The sequence below is a fragment of a genome, unplaced genomic scaffold (assembly GCF_019419815.1).
Source record: "Pyrus x bretschneideri cultivar Hongxiangsu unplaced genomic scaffold, Pyrus_bretschneideri_v1 Contig19, whole genome shotgun sequence".
In the NCBI taxonomy this organism is placed as follows: Eukaryota; Viridiplantae; Streptophyta; class Magnoliopsida; order Rosales; family Rosaceae; genus Pyrus; species Pyrus x bretschneideri.
In genome coordinates this window covers 3237612-3258909 of record NW_025999490.1, presented here as the reverse complement: position 1 = coordinate 3258909, position 21298 = coordinate 3237612, and the positions used below count along the sequence as shown (strand labels likewise).

Below are 21298 nucleotides of genomic sequence, written 5' to 3'. Positions count from 1 at the left end.
GCTACAAACCATTTTTATTATTAAATTGTTAGTTTACAAACCTAAAGATATGATGGAGTATACGAGAGATTTTTCAGTGTAGCCGGAACACGTGGTGGTACCGGTACTAGTACGCCACATGTCATTATACACGCATTGATACGTTACATGTGAAGTATTACCCGTGTTCCGAAAACACTGAAATGTTTCTTGGGGTATATGAGCTTGTTTGGATGTGCTTTTAAAATGATTGAAAGTGCTTTTGATGAAAATGTTTTTGAAACCAATCATTAGTAAAACTCTAAGTGGATCTTGAAAAAGCACTTTAAGTGCTTCTTGCAAGAAGCACATATCTAGTGTTTCTTTAAAAAAGCACTTAAAGTGCTTTTAGAACTCAAAATCAATTTCACCAAAAACGCTTTCAGTCATTTTAAAAGCATCCAAACGAGTACTATAATGGCATGGCTAATTATCATGCCAACCATGGCATAATACTGTGGGATAAGCATTAAACCAAACGGTAAAACTATCCCCCTTTTTGTTTTCTCTGCTTTTAATTTTTAATAACTAGCAGAGAGCACACATATTGTGTGTGTGAACAATTTCTCTTAATAAGTGCATATTTTTTTTAATATTACATAATTACTGTTTTGTCTTCCTTATGTAAATATTATGTATCAAAAGTGAGGGTACAATTGGAAAAATAGGGATATGATTGTCATTTTGTCAAAAGGTACAAAATTACTGTTTTGCCCTCCCATTGTCAATAGTGTGTATCAAAAGTGAGGGCAAAATAAGAAAAAAGGGGAAAAAAGTTGATAATGAGGGTTTTCTTACTATTATATCTATTAATTAATGAAACTTTATTTGTCATCCAAAAGAGGGAGAAAAGACAACTTAACCTTCTATTATACAAAAAAAATGATGGACAATAATTTAATTTCACATATCCAAATTTTACCGTTTTTTATTGAAGCCTCACCTACATATGATATTAAAATATCTCTAATATTTAAAATTAAAAAAAAAACCAGAAACAAAAACCTCCCACTCTCCCCACATTCTCTCTCTCTCTCCCCCTCTCTCCTTCTCATTTTCTAAAAAAATGTGTTCATACACACAAATTATGTAAGCAAATGCTAGTAACTATTATAATAATATAGATTTAACTCGAAATTAATTAACTTATCCAAAAAAGACTAACTTCTTGTTGTGGATTACCAAAAATTCAATTTAAATAGCACTTGAAAGTTGAAACCACCTCACAAGCCAAAATCCAAACCCAGACCCAAACCCAACCCTCCCTCTCTCAATCATTCTCTGCTTCCTTTTAGGTTTTTTTGTACTTTTTTCGTCCAATCATCATCGCTCTCTCCTTTCTCTCTCTAAATAATTTCCAATTGGTTTTTAGAGAGAGAGTGGCAGCAGGAGTGGGGAAGGAAGAAAGCCTGCTCCCGTCTCTGTGATCGTCTCTTCACTTCGAAGCTCTAGGGTTTGCCTTTGCCTCTGTTAGCTGTTGAGGTAATTTTTAATCCATATTTTGGTTGTAATTTTTTTTTTCAGTATTTGGTAAGTTTGATCAAATGGGTTTTTTTGGACTTGCAAAAGTTGTGTATAATGTTGCTTCAATCATTTATTGGGTTCCTTTTAGAATATTGAGTATTGGGTTTTGCTGGAAATTGTATAAAATTTGACCAAATTGTATAAATTATCGAACTTTTTGGGTATTTAGATGGCTACTGTGCTAATTTGTTCATAGCCAAAAAGGAGCCAAGAGTTAACTGTGCTAATCAGTAATTCCCCACTCTGAGGACTTGAGAGCTTGGACTGATATGCATTTCTGAGAAATTTTTTAATTTTTTTTATAGAATATTTAAAGGCTGTTTGAAACTTTTAGTGTTATCTAAAAAAGTATGGGTCTTTGATTCCATATAAATAACTGTTTATATTTGTGAATTCAAGACGGGAGCATTTATCTCTGGCTGTAAATTGTCCTACCTATAGAGAAATGGACACTTACCCTCTGTACAATATGCTGTTAATTCCTTTCCAAACTGGTTATTTGATGTATTTCTATGTCGAGACGCCTTTGATTTCTTGAATCGGGCAAACCAAGTACTTCGATGGAAGTTATTTTTTCTGGTGCCAATTCTCTGCACTTCGTTAAGGGGCATTTAAATTGGTAAACTACAGTTCGGTTTAAAAGGAAAGGGCTCCTGGATTTTTTAGGGATGGGATATTTGATTCTGTGCACCTATGTGTGGCCTTAAGAAATTTTCTGTTTTGCTTAAACTGTGAGAAAGATTTGAAAATTATGATTGACTTCCGATATGCTAAATATATAACACAGTGGTATTACTGTGAACATGATGATGAGTTTGGGGTTTGATTTTTATAAGATTAAAACAGAACGGTATTGTGTTTTCTTGAAACTCATTACTAGAGCACAAGTAAGGTTTGAGTTCCTTTACTCGCAATAATTTCATTGTGCACGCACTGGTTTTTCTCATTGGCCAATAGCATCAGTGTACTCCCAGCAATTATATATATATTAGCAATTATATATATAGGGGTGTGATATCCACACACCCCATTTTATTTCTCACACACCTTTTTAATTTTTGGCCGTCGGATCTGATGAATTGAAGAAGATCAACGGACAGAAATTATCAAGGGGTGTGTGGATAGCACACCCCACATATATATATATATATATATATATTATCTTACTCTTACTTTGTTACCATCACAGAAGTTTAACTCTTATGTATTGTTCATGGTAAACAGGAAAGGGATGCAATGAATCAATCTTTGAACTTTTCATCTTTTGGTAATATTCTTCAATTGTATATTGTGTATGTACTGATTATGTGCTATTTGTGATCTGATTGGCATGTCTGTTATCTTGTCTTGTAGGCTCAACTGAGGTTCCAATGGTGGGCATTCCTAAAGAAGTGGGTAGAGGAGGATGGGGTATTTTATCTGGATCTGGTGCCTACAATGCCTCAAGTGATGCTACCCTCTTTTCGAGCTCACTACCTGTTCTTCCACATCCGAAGTGTATGTGTGAGCTATTGTATTAAGATTTTTAATGTCCAGATTTAGAAGGGAATGCCTCATTCTATTTTTGCATATGTGCAGTGAATGTGAATGGTACTGAACATGGCTATCAATCTATTTATGATCTTTCGTCTGGCTTACAAAAAATCCACCAAACTTTGGAGGGTAATGATCCGCTTGAAGAAATTGAAACTCATGCAATTGGAAGCTCGCTTCCTGGCGATGAGGAGGAGCTATTAGCTGGCACAGCAGATGATCTTGACCTCAGCGGGTTGCCTGGTTCACTGGAAGACTTGGAAGATTATGATCTATTTGGTAGTGGAGGCGGCATGGAATTGGAAACTGATGCACAGGAGAGCCTGAGAATAGGCATGTCAAAAGTAAGTATAGCTGACAGTTCTACTGGGAATGGGATGGCTCAATTTGCCCTTCCAAATGGTATGGGAGCTGTTGCTGGAGAACATCCATATGGAGAGCATCCTTCCAGAACATTGTTTGTGCGAAATATCAATAGTAATGTCGAGGATTCAGAACTAAGCACACTTTTTGAGGTAGTTTAATCAAGGCAAAACTCCTTGTGTTCATGTTCATACCAGTAATACCCATATCCTTTGTTCGGTTTTCTAATCCCCTCTCGAGAAATTGTAATGGATTCTATTACTCACCCATTTGATTTTAGCATAAATCTTTCACTCTCTGAGCATAAGATGCATTTCCTGATTTTAAACTGTGAATAGGAGCAATGTATTAATTTGTTTTTGGATGATCTGAAGTACTGACGTTATCTGGCATGTTCTTTCCGTGCATAAAAGGAAACTAGTACCTATCACCTCATCTTTTTTTTCTTTTCATTTCTAACGATTTGGTTCCATTTCAGTTATTCTGCTAGATGACCAAGCCACCAGTTTTTATTTCTCATATTGATGTACAGGTTTTACTTATCATACATTTGTACACGTTTTGCCTCTTACTCATAGGGCATTGTGTATTTGAATCCCAGAACAGTTGTTTAAATTATAAAATCTGATGCATCATCTGACACCATACAGTTTGGAAGATCCAGCTCGTAATTTGTGTTTTCATTTCTCTATTTTGTAGCAATATGGGGATATTAGAACGCTGTACACTGCGTGTAAACATAGGGGCTTTGTGATGATATCTTATTATGATATTCGTGCTGCTCGAACTGCTATGCGCACATTACAAAACAAGCCTCTGCGACGGAGGAAACTTGATATTCACTTCTCAATTCCAAAGGTCAAAACAACTTTCCAGTACTAAATTAGTTGTTCTTTGACATTCATTTGTATATGTGAAAATATATAAATTACAATATTTGCATTCTTTCTCATGCAACACCAGGATAATCCATCAGAGAAGGATATTAATCAAGGAACTTTGGTAGTTTTCAATTTGGATCCATCAGTTTCAAATGAAGACCTCCGTCAAATATTTGGGGCTTATGGCGAGGTCAAAGAGGTGATGATTGTATCTTGCTTCACCCCCTCTATTTCTTGCTTTGTGTTTATTTACTTTTGAAAGTATGAGGCGGTTAACTTTTGTTTCTGGTGTTCATTGTACAAAGCAGATCAGGGAAACACCACACAAGAGGCATCATAAATTTATTGAGTATTATGATGTTAGAGCTGCAGAAGCAGCCCTTAAGTCGTTAAATAGGAGTGACATAGCTGGTAAACGCATAAAGCTTGAACCCAGTCGACCTGGTGGAGCTCGTCGAAAGTGAGTTGACAATATAAATGTTTTGATTTCTTGCTTTGTGATTATTTATTGTGATCTTGTTTCTATTTGGTTTCTTGGATTTTGGTTTGTTTAATTGTGTTTGAAGTTTGAACTAACTGTTGGTGTCTTTAATTGATTATATTTTCTACCTTTTAGCTTGATGCTGCAACTGAATCAAGACCCTGAACAAGATGAATCTCAGAGTTTTCAACATCCAGTGGGTTCCCCGATAACCATCTCTCCACCAGGTAACTTCTCATTTGAGATAAATTTTATCACTTGTGAACATACAAGGCTTCAACAAGTAAATATTTTCTGTTATTGCATTTTTCTTACAAAATGAGGTCAACGCAAAAAATTCTTCATAGGTAACTGGGCTCAGTTTCACAACCCAATGGAACATAGTCCTGTACGGAGTATTAGTAAATCTCCTGGTTTCGGGACAATTAGTCCAACAAACAGCAACCATTTGTCTGGATTAGCGTCAATTCTGCATCCCCAGACATCAAACACTGTGAAGGTTGCACCCATTGGCAATAACCATGGAAGGGGGAGTCATGCTGATCATATATTTTCCAATACAAACTCATCCCACGGATCTGCATTTCAACAATCCCACTCATTTCCAGAGAACTCAACCCATTTCCAAGGATCCATGCCCTCGTTCAGTCCTTCAACCTCAAGTGGATCTCATGTGGAAACATTATCAGGCCCGCAATTCCTTTGGGGGAGTCCGACTCCTTTCTCAGAAAACACCAACTCTTCAGCTTGGCATCACCAATCAGTGGGACATCAACTTACATCCAATGGGAAGAGGCATGCCTTTCCATTCTCAGGTCATAATGGCTCTTTGCTCAGCTCTTCCCATCATCATCATCATCATCATCATCATCATGTTGGATCTGCCCCATCTGGTGTTCATTTAGACAGCCGCTTTAATTACTTTCCAGAGTCACCAGAAACATCTTTTTTGGGTCCCACTGCCTATGGAGGCATGAGTTTGGGCCCCAGTCGTGGAAATTTTATGATTAACATGGGTGCTCGTGCTTCAAGAAATAGTGGCATATCCATACTGGGAAACATGTCTGAAAGTAGTTCGTCAAGCTTTAAAATGGTGGGCTCACCGAAGCTTAGCCCTGTGTTTTTAGGGAATGGCCCGTACGCAGGACTGCCACCTACAAGCATAGATGGTTTGATTGAGCGTGGGAGAAGCAGACGAATGGAGAATAATGGGACCCAGATTGATAGCAAGAAGCAGTTTCAGCTTGATTTGGATAAGATTGTCTCCGGGGAAGATACTCGAACAACATTAATGATTAAAAATATTCCAAACAAGTAAGACTGACTTCTACAATATTTCATGTATTTATCATATTTGACAGCCATTATCATGATTTTCATATTCTTGTTGTCTATCAGGTACACCTCGAAAATGTTACTTGCTGCAATAGATGAAAATCACAGGGGTACTTTTGATTTTCTCTATCTGCCAATTGATTTTAAGGTAATTTTTGGTTTCCTTAAGAGTTTGTTTTGATACTTTTTATGCGATAATATATTTTCATTTATTTTCTTCTACAATTCTCCCTTGATTGATATTCTTTATGTGCAGAACAAATGCAATGTGGGCTATGCATTTATCAATATGCTGTCTCCTTCACATATCATCCCGTTTTATGAGGTGCTTTTTCGTTTTCTTTTTGTTCTTTCGCCTCTTTGGATTTTATGTTCAATTCTTTGGGTTATTTCTACATCATTGTATTCATTGAACGGTATGCATACTGTCAATTTGAGCCTTCTCCTTGAGAAACCGAAATGGTACCGGCATGGTAGCAGGATGTGTTATTAATGTACACTTACTTCCATTTTTCTACAGGCATTTAATGGAAAGAAGTGGGAGAAGTTCAATAGTGAGAAAGTTGCCTCCTTGGCTTATGCTCGAATCCAGGGGAAGGTGGCTCTTGTAGCCCACTTTCAAAATTCAAGCCTAATGAATGAAGACAAACGTTGTCGTCCGATTCTCTTTCATTCTGAGGGTTCTGAGGCTGGTGATCAGGTAAAACAGTAAACACTACAGGAAAACAATGGCTTCATGAAACTTGTAGTGATTATTAATGTGCTCGCATTTTCTTTGATTCTTTGCTTCATAAAACTAGTTGAGTTGTTTTGATATTCCATACATTTGAAGACATTTGACACGACCCCTGTCCATTTGTTCTATATAGATCATCCAAGAGCATCTTCCTTCCAACAATTTGGACATCCAGGTCGGTCAGGAAAAGGAGTTGGACTCTGATTCATCAGGAAGCCCAGAGCGTGGCTTTGACGAGAAGCCAGATAAGAGTTAACAGTGTATCAAAGTAGATGCTACTGCTGAATTTGGTGGTGGCTGTGGCTTCCAACCATCATACACTATCAAGTATATATATGTAGGAGTCGGAGAAGTATGGGATGCAGAGTTTCTTTTGTAGCTCCTTTTACTAGTATCTTCTAGAGGGTTTGACTGGAAACACTCGGCAGCATTTTGTTTATCTGCAGTTAACGGTCAGATGAGAGAACGATGGTGCATGTCAACGAATCCAATTCTCCCTGCTGACAGCGTTTGCCGCCGGTTGTGCAGGTTTCTGAATTTTGGGCTCATTTTTGTTGTGCGACTTTGGGGTGTGGATAAGTTAGTCTGCAAATATGATGTGCATATAGGTATCATAGTACAAGTGTTTTGAGGGAGGGGTGGTTATTTGACTTGGGGTACAAAATTGTATGGTGGGGGAAAAACCTGCTGCTTTTTGGCGTTATTAATTTGTTGCAGTTCTTGAAATGGAAAATTCAAATGTTCATTTGAGATCGTGATATTTCTCAGCTTCAAATTAATCATCGAAATGTTATCAAATGTGTAGCTGAATATTGAAACGGGAAGTAATTTTCACGCACCTTTTGTTTCGTATGCACATCTTTGCATATTCTTAACCTTCAGATTGAACAAATCGGAGATGAATCTTCAGACAAAAATAATCAGAGGTGTCTGCAAATCATTTTTCCAGACGGACTAGGATCAATTTTAGCAATCAGAGCAGTGTGCCCGACTTCTTATACCCAAGTTCGAATCTCCAACTCCAACCAATATATGATCATCTGAAGATTTGCATTTACACAAAATACACAATTGATACATGCTATTTTATTTATTTATTTATTTATTTTAACTTCACATGTGTAAGTTTATCTTACATTGCCGGTCTCAAGCCCGGATAAAGGAGGAGGGGGAGGGCGTCAGGTAGTCGACAGCCGGCATTCCTATCTTACGTCGAATCCTTATGATATTTATTTATTTATTTTGTTCTAAACAAGGTAAAATACAATGCTAAACAGATGGAGGCTCAATAAACACAGACGCTCTCATGAAATTCAAGTCGTTGTGCTCTCATGAGACACACACAGCCTCTGCCTTTCTTTCTTGTGTTTAAGTTCAATGTTAACGAGGAAGTAACACTTATCGTGCTCTCTAACATACTGCACCTGACCATTCATTCTATTCAGAATTTTTCGTGACAGATTTAGTCCGAGACCTTCTTGTGTCGTCCATCTGTTTCCTCCCTCGAACATATCCTGTACAAGCGCTGTTGGAAGGCCCTGGCCGGGGTGTGTCATTCTACATGCACAAGAAGATGAAAACTAGGGTTTAGGGTTCAGGGTTTAAGGCTTCGGCTATAAACTTTGTCGAGGACAGGTAGAACTGATGCCAAATTTAGTATCTGTGCGTAGTTAAACATAGAACGTTACCTGAACTGGAGGCGGATGTAATTGTTGCCGTCCTGTATCAACTTTAAACCAGGTGAAATTTTAATTTCGACCCAGCCATTCGAGGAAGGTGCGTGATTCACTACATTGAGCAAGAAATCTGACAAAACCAGCTGAAGCCGGATTTGATCGCCATGTAAAGATAGTGACTTAATTTCTTCTGGAATCTCATGAAAGAGCTGCAGATTCTTTTCCCTCAGCGAGAGCATTGATTGGCTAATAATGACGTCCACTACGCTTCCCAACATAAATTCTTCCATGTTCAGCTTCACGCTACTGCATTAACCCGGAGAAGATGTGAGGCGTTGTCACACAGGCTCATCAGTGCACTAAAATAGAAACGAAACTATAGAAATAAAGTTACAACAGTTAACTTACGCATATCATGAACCAACTACGAATACTCACCCTTCGGCTATGCTCTTCACATCTATATCGTCGATGATTGTCATGATTTGTCTTTCACACGCATTGCTAGTGTCGAGGAATTGCTTCTGATATTCTGAAATAGTTGTACTTTCAAGGAGTCTGTGGGCAAACTGAATACCATTTAAAGCGTTTTTCATCTCTTGTCGCATGTATGTTAACTCCTTAAGTTTCGAAAAGCATTCTCCATCCTCTTGTATGCGTCCTTCCAAGGCCGACTGCAAGTCAGGCAAAAAAATTTGCAGGAAACAGAAACAACCAATTATATTCCCACCTGCATCAGTCCTCTTGTTAGCTGTTAAGAGCGCCTCAACGAACTTCCCCTTTCTATCAAAAAACCCGAACGGAAACTTCTCAATCTCTTTACCACTGATTCCTTGGTACAACATAATCATAAATTTAGTCAGTATATCTTGACCTCTCAGTCGACAAAGACCTCCAAAGATTTCCCCAGGAAGCGTTTTACCAATAACGTTATCTCTTGTCCAACCAGTAAGCTTTTCCATGGCTGAATTCCATTCAGAGCAGCAGGCATTCTCGTCAGATGCAAATATCGGTGGAATCAACGGGTTAAGACTTTGTATGATTGCCTTGTAATCCCCTTGCAAGCGGATGAATTTTTCCATAACAACCTTTTCACAAGTAATATCCTGACCCACAAAGCATACACCGACAACATTCTTTGCAGGACTCCTACTTGTGCAAGTGCTGGCGACAATATAGACAACCGAGTTATGCTGTGAAAGCCCGAAATTTCTCAGTTTTAGCTCAATGTTCTTGTCCTCCTCACCTGGATAGCATAGAAGTTAACAACGGTCATATTGTTTGGGAAAATTATTGAGAGGCATACGAGAGGACACAAACTAAGCATGAAAATTTCGAAAGTAAATTCCATTTGATTGACATTCAAATCGTCACAGATAGTAATTTATAACTGCAATCAAAGATTTACCTTGTAAGGCTCTGCGTAAAAGATTTTCAACAGCTTCACGCGAGTCCTCATAAACAATCTCATTAACTAGGGACTTCCCCATCGCTTCGCTATCTTGTAATCCTGTCAACTCAGCTATTTTTGCGTTCCATCCATTGATGAGACCATCCGAATCAACCCCGAAAATTGGAACAGAAGCTGTCTCAATCAACTTAACCATTTCAAATGCCACGGAACTGAGTTCATCTATCCCCTGCAACTGCATCTCAGCATCACTCTGTTGCACTGCCTTCGAACCAGTTTCCTCGATATCCTGAAACGAGTCTCTCATGATGAGCTGCAAAGAGTGGATGGCATTAATCTCAGAGATCTCCCAAGGCAAACTTCTAGTTTTTACTATCTCAAGAAAAGCTTTAAACGATGATCTCGGGTGCATCCTTTCACCGTCATCCTTGTCCCCTGGGTGATGCTTAGCTCCTCCCCATTTAACTTCCTCTGCCGTGTGGGACCTGAACCAAAACAAGAAATCTTTTGAACTGACCCTTGCGGTAGCCATACCACAAACTGCATTGCCCAGTAAAGGTGCGCCGGGGTAACCAGCTTCCGCCAAACTATCGGTACTCAGACCGGTGGAATCCCCATGATTGTTTAGCAGCCACTCTGCTATATCTTTAACCTGTGATTCAGTTGGAGTTACACCCATCAACCAGCATGTCCCACCATAGTACAATGCAGCCCCATCACACTTGACGAGATTCATTATACTCGGAGATTGGGTCACAATACCGGATGGGGAATCACGGAGGAGCATGTCACAGAGCAAAGTTTGTGTTCTGAGAATCTTTTTCTCAGCCAACTGCGATGCCAATTGAAGCTCCATGTAGATTTGCACGCCAAATGCCTGCATAAGAAACTCGCAAGCGTAGCGAAGAGGAAAAGGGACATAGCGGGGGGAAGCATGGTGGCACACCACCAACCCCCAAAGCTTCGTTGAATCATTACCATTGATAATAACCGCCATCACCAACGAGGCAATCGAGCCCATGTTCGCCATGTACTGTCTGTGGCAGCCATGTGGAGACCGGAGAGTTGAATTGACCAAGCACAGAGGTTGCTTCAGTTCTTCACTTTCAATGACTTTAACTGGATTCGCATTGCAATCGCAGATCATACGCACGCGATTCTGCTTGAACAAGAAACGGGCAGCTTGAGGGATATCCGTGGCAGGGTAATGCAAACCCAAATAAGACTCCAAATCTGACCTCCTAATTTCAGACACAACCTCACCGTGATCATCGTCATGGAACTTATAAACCATAACTCTGTCATATCCAGTAAGTTTCCGAACATCTTCTACAACTGTGTCACACAACACACCGATGTCCCCTCCAGGGAGAGACTGAAGCCTAGAAATTGCGCGAACCGCAAGCTTCTGTGACTGTACGGCCCCTGCAAGTGACAATGCAGGATCACCAGACCTAGCAGGCTCCAAATCAACCATAATCCCCACATCAATTCTATGCAAAATAGCATAAAATGGCTTCTGGGTACTCCTGGAATACACCCAAATCGGGTTTAACAGCGAAATCTCCCTCGAAGCAGCAGCTTTCGTCAATGAAGCCGCGGAAGGAGGAGTAAACAGAGTTCTACAATCCACCCCAATCAAACCCTTTAACTCATTTGACTGGAAAACACTATCCAATTTATCCAAACCCAGCAATTCATAGCAATTCTCACTGAAACCGAGAATTCGAAAAGTGGGTTCTTCAACTGCAAGCATACAGCCAAAGGATTGGACGAGAGAACCCCTTTGGATTCTCGATAAGTAGGCACTGATTTGCTCCTCGGGGACAGAATCCGGAGGAAAAAGCACTGACCTTGTGTAGTTGAAGGACTTACCGGAGACTGCAGACTGCTCGTACTCGGCCAAGAGGTTGGCGTCCTCTCTGTAGTGAGCGATTGACTTGTCGGGTCTGGCAGCAGCGGGGGTGGGTTTCATGTTGCTTGTGGCGGAGGAGGAGGAGAATGCGGCGGCGCGTGCTCCGTCACTGCTTTTTTCAAGCTCCATTGGGAGTGCTTTTGGGAAGGAGAGAAGGAGAAGGAGGAGAAGTGCTTTCTGTGGGAAGTGATTTTTCATGTGGGGGTTGGAAATCGAAAAGCAGGATAGTATGAGTAGCATGGCTAGTTCTGTACTTGGTGCTTCGGTAGTTGATGTTGGTTGGTGATGCTTCTGCTTGGACCTTCCTCACGTCCCTGTCATCGTTTTCGCGGTTTAGAATTTATCTCCTCCATAAGCTTAAGCGTGTCTGATCATCCGTTCCTAATCTTATGTTATTTGGCTCAACAGTCCACTTCTCTGTCGTCCTCGCTCTCTCTCTCTCTCTCTCTCTCTCTCTCTCTACAGTCTGTGTTCCTGCATTTTCCGCCATGCAAATTACACGACGCGTCACCTCAGTATCAAGGGCGCTTTAACGCAATAAATAAAAAACTAAAAAGAAGAGAGAGAGAAAAAAAACTACAAAAAGTGTGGGAGTTGGAAAATTCAGTTTTCTTCGACTACCGGTAACCGTCTAAAGTCGTTCTCTACTAAACGAGAAAGGGTAATAATAGGGAGTTTAAATTTGTATATTAAATTTTATAAATTAAATGATATTAAGTTGATGATTGGATTATGTTTAAGTGTTGATTAACATACTTATTTTTTTATTGGTGATATATCATTTAGTTTGCAAATTTAGTCGATAAGTTTAGTTTACCTAACATTATTCAACGAAAAATGTTCAAGAATTTCCCCTTTTAGGATATGAAATGGTACTCGTTGTTGGATCTGCAATAACAAATAATAAAGACTGGTTTGATAATTATTTTATTTTTAACGTTTATGCTACAAATAGATGAAGTATAGAGATGAAAAGAAGGATTTAAGAAGAGTGAATAGAAGGTGGTAGGCAGAGGTGGATGGAAGTAGGAATCAAGGTGATCTCAGGACCACATGAAGTTTGAAAAATATACGTACGAATATCTTCTAAGGACCTCTAAATATTCGGTACGAATCTCTTTTGTGCCTACTAAATGTTCAATGTAATACATACTAGGTATATCTAGACACGTTTGTTCCTATTTGAAAAACTTGAATTTGACACTAGAATCTCCCAAGATCCAAATCCTAAATTCGCGACTAATGGTGGAATGACACGAAGAATGTGTGTTAAAAATTAAAACACACGCCAAAATGAAGTTAATTTATAATATCTTTATTATGATACCCCTTGCAAGTTGCTTTTCCTCCGCATACATAACAAGCTAACTCGCAACATGCGATAGGAGGACAATTTGAGTAACAAAAGAGTAGGACTTCGAACTAACAATTTACCTGTATAAAGTTGGATGATACTCAAATACAATAAAACATGCTCTTTTTTGTGAGAAATGTCTAACCACTAGACTTTGTAGAAAATAGAAAGCAAAAAAAGGATGTACTATCCACACATCCTAATTTACTTCTTACACATCTCTTGTTAATTTATATCGGTTGATTTTCTTCGATTCATCTGATCTGACGATCAAAAATTAGAAAAATACATGAAAAGTAAAATGAGATGTGTAAATATCACATTCGCAAAAAAAAGGGAAGTGACATAAAGTGATGAACCAAACTTATAATTTTTGATTTAGTATGACCACAAATAATGTAATTTGTGTGGACCACCCGGATGCACAGACAGCCAATACCTGCAACAAAGTCACTTCAAACCACTTTATCGTACTCATAATTTCAGATTAAAAGTTTACTTAGCACTTGCTAATTAAGCCTTATTTCTTGGGAATTACGAACTAAACACGGTTTACTTTGTGTTTTGATAAGTGGTTTAGGAACAAATAATCAACATGTGGGCCAGGCCCCATATGCTTCGCAACGAAAAATCTAACTCCATATGTACGAACATGCGATACAGACGATCAAAATAAGCGGGGCCTTGTTCCGAGTTACTTCTTAGTGTTTATGAATCACGTAATGATTATTAAGAAAACGTTAAAATGTCCTTTTTTTTTTTTTTTTAATTTATTTATCAAAATAGTGGACTGTTGTGCTTTCGTCACCGGTTGATCTCCTCTCGAGACCTACTCATCGAAAAAACAACGTGGTCCTGTGATTGTTTTAGTCCACATAAAATGGCATCTCCATTTCAATTTGTTTTGGTTAGTTTTATTCACTAGCAATGAATGTGTCTCATTATCATTGAAACCAAATGGTTAGCTGAGGATGATGATGTGTACCTCAAAGGTTTGCTGACTTTGAACTTTCTTTCTTTCTTTTTTCATTTGTTTGGCAATTTTTGGGGTAAATTGTTTTGGTAAGGGCTTAATTTCTAAAAGTGATTTCCGCACATTATTCTCTCTTCTAATATTCTCTTATTTTAGATCGAACAAATCAAAGATGTGTTTTTAGAATGACTAAAAACGGTTCTATATAAAATATTTTTGAGTTTCAAAAGCACTAGAAATGTTTTCTGCAAGAAGCACAAGTTATGTATTTCTTTCATAAAACACTTGAAGTGCTTTTCCAAAATTTAATTGTATTTTTAATAAGGATTGGTTGCAGAAACATTTTCACTGAAAACATTTTTAGCAAATTTAAAAACACTTCCAAACGAGCTTCAAGATAATTAAGAAACATATACACGAGAGTGGGGGAATGTAATACCCCGTGTTTAAAAAAATTTGGTTAGAAAATGTGTGTGTACGTACTCATATCTATTTCAAATGTAATGATTTTTTTTTTAATTTCCTTACATAAGTACAAGAACTTGTATTTTTGATATGTAAGTTAGGAGGGATTCTTTCACTACAAAAATATATTTTTGTGCCTAACTAGTACTTTCAAACTCAAGTGTCTCTAACTAGAGAGGGTTCTATTTTTTTGGCATCCTCATCATAATTTTGTAACTTTGTCCAGTAACTGTGTATCTTATATGTATATATGCCTTAGTTTGATTTGTTAGGGTTTCTAGTTACCCTTTTCGTGCCAATACCAACTGAGTTACCCTTGCTAGCCTTTTTGATCTTTAATTAGTGAAGTGTAAAAGGGTTGGAGAGTTAAGCTCCGAGAGGTGGGAATTTTCTAGTAGTTAGCTTGATTTTTCTCCAAAGAATGAGGTGGAAGTTGGTAATTTAATAGAAGCTAATAATTAGGGTGAAGAGGTGGAGTCTATAGCATGTGTATGTTAGTCTATTTGCATGTAGGTGGCAACACTTTGAGGTATTAGAAGTGCTTAATCATCAATCTATAGGAATCTTAATCATTAGGATGATATTCACCACTCTAAATGTGGAGGTGGGAAGCCCTTGGCTTATACGTGTGTCTAAGTGCATGAGTTGGCAATATTTTGTGGTTAGAGTGTTGATTCACAAGGCTAAGAGGAATCTTAATCATTTGGCTACAATATTCTCTATTCAATTTTGTTCCAAATCTTCCAATGAGGTGGGAACGGGTGGGATTCGTATTCCTTAGAGTTTGGACGTGGCCTTTGATGCAAGGAACATCTTGCATGATATTCATTTGTTCATAACTAACTAGACACTTGTTGCTTTGCCACTTGAACACTTGTCATTCTTAATCATTAGAACAACATTAGTTGCCTTGTTATTGGAACACATTTTATGGTAATAATTAGCACAACACTTGGTTTTTTCTATTGGCACACTTGGGAGATATTTTGGAGATGAAGATGTCATGCAATCTTTATAAAGGAAGGAGAAAAGAACCATCGGAGGACATGGAGAAAAGAGGGAGGAAAGAAGAGAGAGCAAAATCGTCCTTCTTGTATACCTTTTCTTATATATTTAAGGCTCTAGGCCATTTTCATTGTAATTTGTACATATTTCTTACATAGTGAAAATATAAATGCATATGCAACTCTAGTGGACATAGCCGAATTGGTGAACCACTTAAATTCGGTGCATGACTCTGTTATTACAATATCTTACTCTCTTATTCTTTACTCTCCTAGTAAGAGCTATGAAAACACATCACCAATCAATAAAAATAGTTAGTTGTGCAAGTTGAATTAACGTGACTACAAATGAACGGAAGAAAACAACATTAGAAAGCCAAAGAACCAAAAATGGATTCTTTTGGTTATCATCATGTCAAGCTCGCCATTGCCAACCCAAGTCCTCAAATCTTTATCATCAACTCAACCTCACCTCTCACGCAACAACTGCTACGCTTGGCTTGTCACACTCACCAATGGCAACCACGACGAACGAGATGATGGGTGACGTTGTGGCTATGCTCTCATGAGAGTCACTCCATGTGCCTCATCCATCCCCACCAACTATCACCACCCTTGGTTATTATTATCATACTAAGATGATGAGAAAAAGATAAGGTGTTTTGTGATGACTGAAAAGGGAGAGCTATGAGAGGAAATGAAAGAAAGGAAAATAGTGGGAAGCAACATGTGAGTGAAAAAAGAGAGGGATAGTAATGAAGAAAGGTTGGGTTGTAGCAAGTGGGAGTACCAATTCAAAAGAAAGATGGCAGAGATAGTTCTTTGGGAGAAATTATGAGAAAAAGTGTATGAAAAGATTAGTGGTGTGTTGAAATAAAAATAAAAGATGAGTGGGATGGAAGAATAGAGTGGTTGGATCAACACAAAGAAAACATAAAATGAGTCTGATGGTGTATGTACTAAAATTAGAGAAAAATGAGTGAATTTGGAAAGATGAGGTTGGAGGGGGAAATTGAGTCATGGTTTCATGCCTTGTGATTTTTGAGACACATATTTCACTCTAACGATTCTCTTATCTAACATGGATGTCTATTCCTTTCTAATAAAAACAGGTTGCCCCACCAAGATGGACTAGATGATGAAAAATATATAGAGTGGTCAACGAGCAACACTTTATATGATGGATTATAAATTATTACTTTGTTATTAATATTATGATTATATTACTCTTGTTACTAATCAAATTGATTTATGTTGAAGCTTGCAGGCTTGTTAGATAAAATGTGAGTATTAATATCTATGTGCACATGACATATACATATGCATTGCAAAGCAAGAAAGAGAGTTCAATTGTGATGAGTCTTTTAAAGTGTTTGAGTTGTGAGGATATTCAAGGGTTGAAGTTTGCCTTGAATATAAAATAATGAATCTTGTATATGGCAAGCGTATGGTGCAGGGCTTGAGTATACAAATTGGTTGATTATAAAATAATGAAATCTTGTATATGTCAGGCGTCGGGGGAAGGGCTTGAATATACAATTGGGCGTTGGGGGAAATGGTTGTTTAATAAAGTGAAAACTAAGAGTTTAATTACAAAAATTGGGTTAAGGGATGAACGGGAGTTAACTCATATCCTAAGGTATTCAGGGCCAAGTGGTATAAGTATGGTATGGGATGTGTAGACTTAGGTGAATTAGGTATGTGTTAACGGGATTAGAAGGGGGTGAGTGCATTCATCCATCTCATTTACATATATTTCATGCATTCGAAAGAATTGTTACCATTTAATTATTATTTTGTTGTGAATTAATTTGTGCACTATAGTTATTTCGTTGCGTATTCAATTAATTTTAATAATTTTATTTTAATTTTTTCACCATGTCTTGATTGTAGAATTTATTTCTATAGCTAAGATATAGCTCACACCTTAACTCATGAATAGACTTTATTCGCGGGTCGGGGCGTGACAGGGAAATGAGTCATGGGCTTTTAATTAGGGGCGTATTTGTTTGGCAACCTTAAGTTTCACTGGACTGGACCATTTGGGTAGGATTATTATTCTGTGTTTGGTGCAAGCCGGGATTGAGTTTAATGGCATTAAGTCTGACTCGTGCCGACTAAATCCTTCGTTAGCTGGGCTTAACGAGAGCCTCCGAAAATGAGGGGATTCCTAGTCCCGTTTCCCCGCTTCCCTCGCTTCGCCTCGCCCCAAGCCTGAGAACTTGCCCTCCTACTGTCTCTCTCCCCACCTCCCTCTCGTCTGTCCAGAATATCTCTAAGTTTGCAAGAATTTTCAGGTCTGCAAGAATCCCTAAGTCTGCACCTGGGTTTGACAGAAACGATTCAAACGAATCTAAAAAGTCCAAGTCTGCAAGACTTGATTTGCCAGTATTTTCCCTTTTTTTGGGTTTTCGAATTGATTTTTCTGGGTTTTTAAATCGATTTTTCTGGGATTGGATTTTTCTAGGTTTTTAATTCATTTTTTCTGGGATTTGGTTTTCCTTCCGTGTGGAATCCCTATTTGGGTTTTTGAATTTTGAACAGGATAAAAGGTTATGGGTTGCGCTTTTTGCATTTTGTCTTGAAGGATTACAACTACGGAGGTATTTGATGGAAGGTCGAGAAGGAATTTTTTGTTGTTATTGAAGAGCTATTCGGCTACAAATCTTCAAGTAACTACTTGACCAGAAAATAAACATAGGACTTATGAAGGAGATGAACTCTCATATATCAGGAAAATGATTTTGTGAATTGGGTTGGATTTGTGAGTTGTATGTGAAATACCAAATTGAAGGATTTGATTTTTCTGGGATATTAGAGCTTTTGAGCAATTTGGAGTGGTTGAGCAAATTGAATGATTTCAATAGTTCTGCTTTTTCTGGGATAGCAAATTGAATGATTTCATTTAGTTCTGCTTTTTTTGGGATAGCAAATTGAAGAATTTGATTAATTCTGCAGAAACTTTCATGTTGGGGTTCACTTTCATTAGATGAGAATATTTTGTTACAGATCATGGTTTTTTTTTCTTTTTTTTTTGTCATTATTTTGCTTCTAATTCGACATTGCACCAAACGCTTTACTAAGTTAGTCCAGCTTAATCTAGTCTAAGGCAATCCAGCTTAGTCCTTGAAGCTAGTTCAGTTCGAGATAGTCCGGTGCAACAAACGCATCCTAGGAGTTCACACCCAAGTTTGTCCTTTAGACACCAAAACCCTAAATACTTTTTAGTAATGCTGGAAAGATTAATTTTTTAAATTATGTTTTGTAAATCACATGATATGTTTGTTGACTGTTGATCTTCTTTTTCAAATTCTTTAAATCTTGACATTGAATTCTATTGTCACATTATGTGATTACAAAATGTGGTTAAAATGATGGCCTCTCAAGCATTTTTCATATTTGTTTACCTCAAAAACATTTGTTTCGCTGACACAATTTAAATTAGAAAGGACAAGAAGCTTCTCACGTAATTTTTCAAGAGATGAGATTCGAACTTATAAACTCTTCCAATATTGATTAGAAAGGTAACACCGAACCAAGAAGCTAACTTGTTAACATGGAGACTAAGAGGATTTAAATATAATTTATTTGAAATGATGTTAATGATCATGATCAATCATTTATAATGCAAGAAAATAATTTTACCACGTGACTATATCCGAGTTATATAATAAAGTTTTGGCAACGTAATTTCCAACCCAAAAAAATTAGGCATAAATAAGAGTTGGCACACATTTATTCTCTTAATTAAAAAAAAGTTTAGGGGTAGATTGGTTACTCTTACAATCAGCGCTAGAGCATACTCACAACTTCGCCCCGAAAGAACTTATGTGTAACACTTAACTGTCAGCTATCATCAGTATAAATTTACGTAAAAATTTACAGTTGTAATGAATATTTTACGATCTTCACTTACAAGTGAAGTGTTACTGAGCGAAAATTAGGGAAAAATAAATATTATGTGATCAATAGGAATACAAAAATAAAAAGAAATTTATGGAGAGAGAATTAATTTTTAGGGTAAAGTACAAAAAACTACCTCAACTATTGGTTTCAAGACACTTTCATACCTCATCTTTTAAAAATGACAATATCATACCTTATCTTACGAATTTGTGCTAATGTCAAACCTCCGTTAGTTTTTCTATTAAATGCTGATGTGGCCAAAGATGGGACCCACTCACTAATCCAATTGGATTAAAAAAGTAAAAAAAATATATTTTTAATAATTAAATATTAAAAAATTAAAAATTAAAAAACTAAAAAAAATTAAAAATGGCCTAAGGTATCCGGCCTTCCCTTCCACCCGCACCAAGCCTTTTTCTTCTTCTCTTTGACAGCCACCAAACCCTTCCCCGTTCCCCCAACCTTCCTCCACCACCATCTATTCCTCTCTCTCTCTCTCTCTCTCTCTCTTTCTCTGGGATTCGATCTCCATCCTCTGTCCCTCTCCTTACCCGCACTCGTCTTTCCCTCACCACCACCTCCTAACCCGACACAACCTGGCCACAGATTGCTCCCACCATAAAAATCCCAACCCAACCCATCCCTTCTCTGTCCCGCGACCAATGAATGCTCTGGCGACGGAGGAGCTCAAGAAGGAAGAAAAGCCGATTAAGCAGACGAAACCCAGGACTTCGAAAGAGAGGAAGCCACAACAACCCAAACCCAAAACCAAAACTGCCGCTCATCCTCCATACTTTCAGGTACTTGGATTCGTGATCTCAGATCATGGTTTCTTTATTTTCTCCACCAGCTTTTGCTTTTGGGTTTTGAATTTTGGCTGCGAATTTTGTTTGCAGATGATAAAAGAGGCACTTTTGGCTCTGAATGAGAAGAGTGGGTCGAGTTCGTACGCCATATACCAAACCTACACCCAGATCCCTCCTCCGACCTCTCTCTTCCGTCTGATTCGTCGTCGACCCCACACCTCCTCCGACCTCTCTCCTTCTCTCAACCTCTCGGCTGTTAAAACCCTCATCTCCTTCCCACCTCCGCTCTCTTCACCTTCAAACCCTCCCCTTGTTCCCACCGTTATTCTCCTCCTCGGCATCGATGGTTGCATAGAGAAGAGGGAGTTATAATGGGAGATAGATGCGGGAAAAGATAAAGAGAAGAAAGAGAGAAGGGTTGGTGCGGGTGGAAGAAATGAAGGCCCGCATCTCTAGGCCTTTTTTATTTGTTTAATTTTTTTAATTTTTGAATATTTTATTATTTTTTTAATCCAGTTGGATTAGTGAGTGGATCCCGTCTCTAGCCACATCAGCATTTAACATAAAAAGTAACAGAAAAACTGACGGAGGTCTGACATTGGCACAGATTCGTAAGATGAGGTATGACATTGTCATTTTTAAAAGATAAGGTATCAAAGTATCTTGAGACTAATAGTTGAGATAGTTTTTTGTATTTTACCTGAATTTTTATTTTCTTTGCTTTGACGAAGTGGTTCACGCGCTAAAAAAGAGGGTGACCAAAATGGTCTTTGCCTAGCAACAAAAACACCTCCCTCTGTTTCCGGGAAAGTGCACGTGTCAAAAAGTCACTGTAAGCTGGCTCCACAGATTACGTGGCAAACTCCCATTGGCGAATATCATTTGGCGAAGATCCCATCAGAGCCGTCCGTATGATC

General features: G+C 38.1%; 3 protein-coding genes across 5 annotated transcripts; 2 read left to right on the top strand and 1 right to left on the bottom strand.

The window, feature by feature from the left end:
* Positions 1-1234: 1234 nt before the first annotated feature.
* Positions 1235-7621, top strand: LOC103943537 (protein MEI2-like 5). 2 transcript variants are annotated; one of them, XM_048582256.1, is made up of 13 exons: positions 1235-1500; positions 2767-2809; positions 2896-3039; positions 3121-3590; positions 4138-4296; positions 4402-4518; positions 4628-4779; positions 4936-5027; positions 5148-6114; positions 6199-6283; positions 6392-6460; positions 6656-6880; positions 7005-7621. In XM_048582256.1, exons 2-12 carry the CDS (start codon positions 2779-2781, stop codon positions 6845-6847), a joined length of 2478 nt encoding a protein of 825 aa, XP_048438213.1. In that variant the 5' UTR covers positions 1235-1500; positions 2767-2778; the 3' UTR covers positions 6848-6880; positions 7005-7621. The 2 variants fall into 2 exon arrangements, with proteins under 2 accessions (XP_048438213.1, XP_009352121.2); XM_009353846.3 differs by having other exon boundaries at positions 1237-1500; positions 6656-6835.
* A 321-nt stretch (positions 7622-7942) lies between these two features.
* LOC103943526 (phytochrome E) lies at positions 7943-12370 on the bottom strand. 2 transcript variants are annotated; one of them, XM_018646539.2, is made up of 4 exons: positions 9956-12366; positions 8986-9793; positions 8560-8853; positions 7943-8428 (listed from the first exon to the last, which is right to left on the bottom strand). In XM_018646539.2, the coding sequence occupies exons 1-4, from the start codon at positions 12111-12113 to the stop codon at positions 8185-8187; spliced, it is 3504 nt and encodes a 1167-aa protein (XP_018502055.2). In that variant the 5' UTR covers positions 12114-12366; the 3' UTR covers positions 7943-8184. The 2 variants fall into 2 exon arrangements, with proteins under 2 accessions (XP_018502055.2, XP_048438211.1); XM_048582254.1 differs by lacking the exon at positions 7943-8428 and having other exon boundaries at positions 8713-8853; positions 8956-9793; positions 9956-12370.
* A 7723-nt stretch (positions 12371-20093) lies between these two features.
* LOC103944786 (histone H1.2-like) lies at positions 20094-20961 on the top strand. The gene is made up of 2 exons (XM_009355255.3): positions 20094-20375; positions 20472-20961. The coding sequence occupies exons 1-2, from the start codon at positions 20238-20240 to the stop codon at positions 20751-20753; spliced, it is 420 nt and encodes a 139-aa protein (XP_009353530.2). The 5' UTR covers positions 20094-20237; the 3' UTR covers positions 20754-20961.
* Positions 20962-21298: the final 337 nt, after the last annotated feature.